Here is a 6041-nt window from a genome sequence, read left to right as displayed (position 1 = left end):
GGGGGGGGGGAGGTGAGTTGACCCCACCCCACCACTCCCACAGAACATCATCGACATCCTGGAGTACTCCAACAAGAAGAGGATACAGCAATTGCAGTCTGAGCTCCAGGAGTGGGAAGATAAGGAGGAAAGCAAGATAAACTGTAAGAAGCGTTGGGACCCACGCCTTGTGCTCACCCCTGACCCCTTGGGGAGGACAGCTGGGGCATTCACCTGCACCCGCCTTTCAGAAGTCACTGGGCCCGCCCCTCCCTCCTAGGCCGATGGAGTTGCTCAGGGGTAGAGCTGATAGCTTGCTATCCAGCTCTTAGCACTTGCTAGGCCTCGTGTGTCTGCATTTTTCTGGGTGCACTCTCACACGGCCACTATAACCACCTGCAGAATGGGCTGCGTTCCCATTTTACAGATGAAGAAACCGCAGCTAAGGGAGGCAGAGTAGCCTGCTGAAGGTCACACAGCGGGGACCCAGAACCCAGTTCTAGCCTGGCTCGCTCTATAAGGTCCCTCTGGGAGCCAGTGGTGGGCTAGGACCCAGGTCTCCTGGCTTCCAGCCCGCAGGGCTTTGAGCAGCCTAGAGGGGGCAGGGAGCAGTGTACCATGTAGGCTTAGACTTGGGGGCACCCCTCCACAGAGGAAGCAGGACAGAGCACTGGAGATTGTGTCCTGGGAGCCAGCGTGTCCTGTTTCCCTGGTCTCGGCTCCTTGGGAACATGTCTGAGGAGGTTGAAGTTCAGGGAGGAATGAGCTTGGGGGTGCCATGCCCGGCCAGCAGGGCTGGACTGCTCTAGGGATTTTTGTACGAGGGATTGAACTCAGGAGCTCACCCACGGAGCCACATCCCCAGCCCTATTTTGTATTTTATTTAGAGACAGGGTCTCACTGAGTTGCCTAAAGCCTCACTTTTGCTGAGGCTGGCTTTGAACTTGCAATCTTCCTGCCTCAGCCTCCCCAGCTGCTGGGGAGATCCCCCGCAGATCCCCTGGGTCACTCTCTAGGGATGTGACTTTTCACCTCTTCCCAGGCTGTGTGAGCTCCTCTTAATGCAGACCCCAGCCTTTTGGCTTCCTGCCCCTCTGACTTTCCTCTCCACCCCTCCCAGGCCTGGAGCTGCAGGTGGAGCAGCTGAATGCCAAAGTCAAGAAGACCCAAGAGGAGGTGAACTTCCTGAGCACGTACATGGACCACGAGTACCCGGTCAGGTCTGTCCAGATCGCCAACCTTGTGCGCCAGCTTCAGCAGGCCAAAGACGACCAGCAGGTGGGGATAGCCCCTGGCCCGACTGCGCTGGAGCCTGAGGGAGGCTGGGCGGGCGGCCAACCCCCTTGTGCTGGCCCCAGGATGAGCTGGATAACCTTGCTGAGATGCGCAGAATGGCCCTGGAGTTGCTGTCCGCCAAGATTTGGAAGAAGAAGGAAAAAATCCTGAGGTCTCTGGCAATGGTGAGTGGCCAGCTGTGGGGGGTCTCCGGGTCCCACCCCAGCCCTGCCACCTTCCCAGTCTTCTGCCTCCAGCACCCCCGACCCCCAGCCCAGCACAGCTGCCCAGGAAGAGGCGCCTAGGGCCCAGGCCTCTCCCTTACCCACAGAGAACCCTGCAACCCCACGAGGAGGCCCTTCTGCAGAAGACCCAGGACAGCCAGTATAGGCAGAGGTGCAGAGGGATGGTCATGGAGGTGAGTGGACAGGAAGGTGATGGTCCCTCTGAGGGGTGGGGGTCCCCAGAGCCGCCCCCTGCAGCCGGTCCCTGTGCTCACTACCCCGTCAGCGTTTCCTCACCACAGGACACTGCCACTAGCTGGTGCTCTGGCCCCGTCCTGAACAGGGAGGTCTCCTCTGGAGTCCAGCCCATCCTGGGGACAAAACCCACATCGTGTTCCCAGATGTCCTTACTCCTGTGCATTCGCCCTTCTCTCCTTTTCATTGGGGGCCACCCGGCCTCTCCCTCCTCCCCCGCCATGCCCCACCCCTCAGTTCATTGACGAGCTGAAGGGGAGACTGCCTGAGCTGAAGGCGGAGGTGGAAGAGCTCCGGGCCCAGAGGCAGGAACCCCGAGAGGTCGTTTTCAAGGACGTTCTGCTTCGGAGACCCAAGTATGTGGTGCTTTTGCAGCTGGCCGTCTTTGGGGCTCCAGGAGATTCTCAGTTCTCAGGAAACTCAGCCTCGTGTGGATGGCAGGACCCGGCACAGGGAGGGAGGAGGCCTGGGTGTCCCCCTTGGCTCTGCCACTGGCCACAGGCCGACGGGACCTTTCCCATCGCGGGGTCTCATTTTCCCATGGCTAGGCAATCCCTAAGGAGCCATCTGCTTCCCAGAGTCCAAGTGTCAACCTTGTGGGCTGTCGAAGAAGGCAGAGTTGAGGGGGGTGGTTGGTTGTGTCACCACGAGGAGACACGCTTGTCACTCACCCGGGAGGGAGCTGAGGCTGGAGACACAGCCTGAGGAGAGAAGGATGCCCCCAGTCCTTTCAGGCTTCTTCCCTTCCAGAACCAATTCTCTGCCTGCTCTCTTGGACCAGGCCCTCTGTGGTTGGGCTGGGGGGCCCCCGGCCAGGCTTCTCCATGTCAGCACTACAGGACTCTGGGTGGTAGAGCTGGTATTGGAGAATTATTTAATTTTCCCTCTTCATCTCTATGTCTTCATCTCTTCCTCTTCCTGAGTTTATGAAGTGCCTGTGAAGAGCCAGGCACCATGTGAATGAAAGGGACCTTTCCTGCCACCATGGAGTTGAGGAGGGAACCAGACATTAATGGACAATAAGACACAGATGTAGCCAGGCACAGTGGTGCACACTTGTAATCCCAGTGACTCAGGAGGCTGAGGCAGGAGGATTGCAAGTTCGAAGCCAGCCTCAGCAATTTGGCAAGACCCTCAGCAACTTAGTTAGACTCTGTCTCAAAATTTAAAAGCTTAATAAATAAAAAGGACTGGGGATGTGACTCAGTGATAGAGCACCCCTGGGTTCCGTCCCCAGTACCAGGTAACACCACCACCACCAACAACAACAAAAAGACACAGATGTACAGAACTGTCAAGGGGAGAAGTCCATGGCCCTGGGAGAGTGTGTCCCACGGTAGTGGGCCTGGGGCAGTCGAGGAAGGTTTCCCTGAGGCTGTGACATTGAACCAAGGTCTGAAGTTTGTGTAGAAGCTCACCAGGCGAAGGGCCGGAGAGGAAGCGACTCTTGGTGGCGGTGCTGGGGTCTCTGGGGTGGCACACGCAGGTGCCCACTGCCTTGACCTGGGACCTGCACACATTGAAAGGAGAGTGAGGGGGCGAGGGTGATGTGGGCTAGGGTACCAGGTTTTTTTTTTTTTCCTGCCGAAGCTGATTTAGAGAATGTGGCTTATATTTCCAGCCACATTGGCTTCTGAATACTGAACCCAAAATTAGGCAGATGGAGCCACCTGGCCGTGGTGGAGCTGGACACGGGCGGGGGTGGGGGAGCCAGTCCTTGTGGGCAGCTTGTTGCTGAGAGGAGAGCGGGTAGCCCTTGCTATGGGCCCCCCTTGCCAGGCTCACCGTCCAGGTAGACCTACCCCCTCTGCAGGAGCAGAGGAGTAAAGGGGCAAAGAGGCCGAGGGCAGTGCCCCCACCCACATCTTCCTGAAGGAAGACGCCATCAGGAACGCCCGGCAGCTTTCCCTTCCCAGAGCGTGGGCACGGCGGGCTGCCCAGCAGACATTTTCAAACTCCAAGATGCGCAGCCATCACCTGCACACCTGGACATCTTTTTTTTTTTTTTTTTTTGTACTGGGGATCGAATCCAGGGGTGCTCTACCACTGAGCTGTATCCCTAGCCCTTTTATTTTTTCATTTTGAGACAGGGCCTTACTAAGTGGCCCAGTCTGGCCTTCCATTCTTGCGATCCCCCTCCTCAGCCTCCTGAGTAGCCGGGGTTACAGGCAAGCGCCTCTGCACCCGACTCACCCAGAGCTCTTGTTAAAAAGCAGATTCTAAACCAGGAGGCTGCGGTGGGCCCTGGGTTCTGTATCATGGAGAAATTCTTGGGTGATGCTGCTGCTGTCCCCAGCCAGTGGGCCACGGGCAAGGCTGTGAGGATCGGGTAGGCACCTCCTGGGCATTTATGCCAGGAGTGCAGCTGGAATTCAGAGTGATGGGGAGAATTTGGGAAGGAGTCAGCAGCTCTGCCCCTGGGGGCCTCCAGGCAGGGCCCAGCAGGCCACGGTTTGTACCTGATGCTACAAGCAGAGGATCTGTATCCCCAAAATGTCATTTTGAAAACAGCACGGAGGTTGGAGAAGAGCCAGAGTGGGAGCTGGGAGTCTGGCTGGGTGTGGTGGCAGTGGTCCTGGGGAGCTCTGGGAGTGGCCTGGCCAAGTGGGTGACAGAGGAGAAGGGAGGACTGGGTGGGTTGGAGAAATGTCTAAGAAGGGAACATCTGTAGGACTGGGGGTGTCTGGGAGTGGGAAGTACAGGGCAGGGAGACACCAGGAATGACCCCCAGGTTCCTGGCTCTTCTAAGAGTGGCTGCTGGTGCTGAATCTGGAGATGAGGTGGGCGAGGGATGGAGGCGTCAGGGCAGCCGAGAGGTGACCTGGATGGGACCTGCACGTAGAGCCATCAAGCAACAACTGAGTAGATGAGTGTAGACTTCAGGACAGATGTGGGGAGATAGCGATTTGGGTGTTGCCAGGGTAGAGATGCACCTTTTAAAACAATCAGGACAAATTGTCCAATATATAGAAAAGCAGAGAGAATGAGACAAAGAATGCCCAGCTCCTATCTCGGTTTAGAAATAGTCACATTTTTGCCATGTTAGCCTCATCTTTATTCTTTCCTTTTAAATTTTGGCTGAAGTATTGTAAACTGCAGACATCCTGACATTTCACACCTAAATGCTTTTGTGTGTGTCAAGGGATGATTGAAACTGAGTGGATGCTCTGCTTGGGAGACAGTGGAGAGAGGACCTGATCCTGCAGCCTCTTACATGGTCATGTCGGTCACTGTGACAGGGAATCTGCTGCTGATGGCAACCCCCCTCTGCTGCTGCTTTCATGGGAAGAAGAGTGGCCTCCACTGAACAGTTGCTGTAGGCTGACACATAATTTGGTCTCATTAAATCTCTTGCCAATGACTAAGCTTGGACTTACCACCCCCACTTGACAGATGAGGAAACCCAGGCTTGCTTGGGTTCTGGCACACAGGTGCTGTCACCTTGGTGCTGACTGAAGGAGTGAGACTCCTGGGGGAGAAATAGCTCGCTCGAGGTGACACAGGATGAGTCCTGACTTCGAAGAGAGTGGTTGTCCTGAGGAACCTCAGTGCATCTGAGTTGAGCTCCTGCCCCCTCCTGACCTTGGTCCTCTGTAGTGGAACATTAGTCCTGCCAAACTCATTTCTTCTCCATTTTTGACATTTGTGTGTGTGTGTGTGTATGTGTGGCTGTGCACAGTTGGTCTTGGGGTGCCCCACCCCGTTCTGAGGGTTTGTTGTCCCATCCCCCAACTCTGTCCCCCGGTTGCCCTTCCACACTCCTCTTTGCTGCTTCCCTCCAGATGCACCCCAGACATGGACGTGGTCCTCAACCTTCCAGAAGAAGAGCTCCTCTTCTAGAGGATGCCGCGGCTGCCCTCCCCCTCCCTTCCCAGCACCTGGAGCCTGGATGGGTTCACTTCCAGCCTGAGTCTCCGTTCAGACCCTGCTCTGAGTCCCTCCTCACCCTCCTCCCTTCCTTTCCTGTATACAATGATTTCTTTCCCTTCTCTTTCTCTCCCTTTTCTGCAGTGGCCCTGCCCCCCAGGCCAGCTGGGGATTCCCAGTTAAAAATTTCCATTCCTTTCTACCAATAAAGTCGGGTCTGCATTGCTCTGTGCTGGTGTGTGGGGTCCCAGGCCTGCAGAAGGCGGGATAGGGATGGATTTAGCCTTAAGATGAAGGGTGGCCAGCCATGGTGACTGTACTGGGGTTCAGGACTTCTCCAGAAGAAGTGCTGGAGTGACACCTCCCCTCCACCCCCGCCAGCTCTGCATCCCCATGGCTGCCACCTGGTGCAGTGGGAACCGGGCTTCCCTTAGAGTTTGT

General features: G+C 56.4%; 1 protein-coding gene across 1 annotated transcript in view; it reads left to right on the top strand.

Moving 5' to 3' along the window:
* Positions 1 to 5718, top strand: part of CUNH20orf96 (chromosome unknown C20orf96 homolog) — a 12185-nt gene extending 6467 nt beyond the window's left edge. The window contains exons 2-7 of the mRNA XM_048810556.1: positions 18 to 143; positions 1100 to 1257; positions 1338 to 1439; positions 1586 to 1672; positions 1971 to 2089; positions 5516 to 5718. Of these exons, the coding sequence (XP_048666513.1) occupies positions 18 to 143; positions 1100 to 1257; positions 1338 to 1439; positions 1586 to 1672; positions 1971 to 2089; positions 5516 to 5573 (650 nt within the window). The 3' untranslated portion in view covers positions 5574 to 5718. The remainder of the gene's footprint in view (positions 1 to 17; positions 144 to 1099; positions 1258 to 1337; positions 1440 to 1585; positions 1673 to 1970; positions 2090 to 5515) is intronic.
* The last annotated feature ends 323 nt before the right edge of the window (positions 5719 to 6041 follow it).

The sequence above is a fragment of the Marmota marmota genome, unplaced genomic scaffold (genome assembly GCF_001458135.2).
Source record: "Marmota marmota marmota unplaced genomic scaffold, marMar, whole genome shotgun sequence".
NCBI classification, from domain to species: domain Eukaryota; kingdom Metazoa; phylum Chordata; class Mammalia; order Rodentia; family Sciuridae; genus Marmota; species Marmota marmota.
The sequence above is the reverse complement of the archived record's forward strand: the minus strand, read 5'-3'. Positions and strand labels throughout refer to the sequence as shown.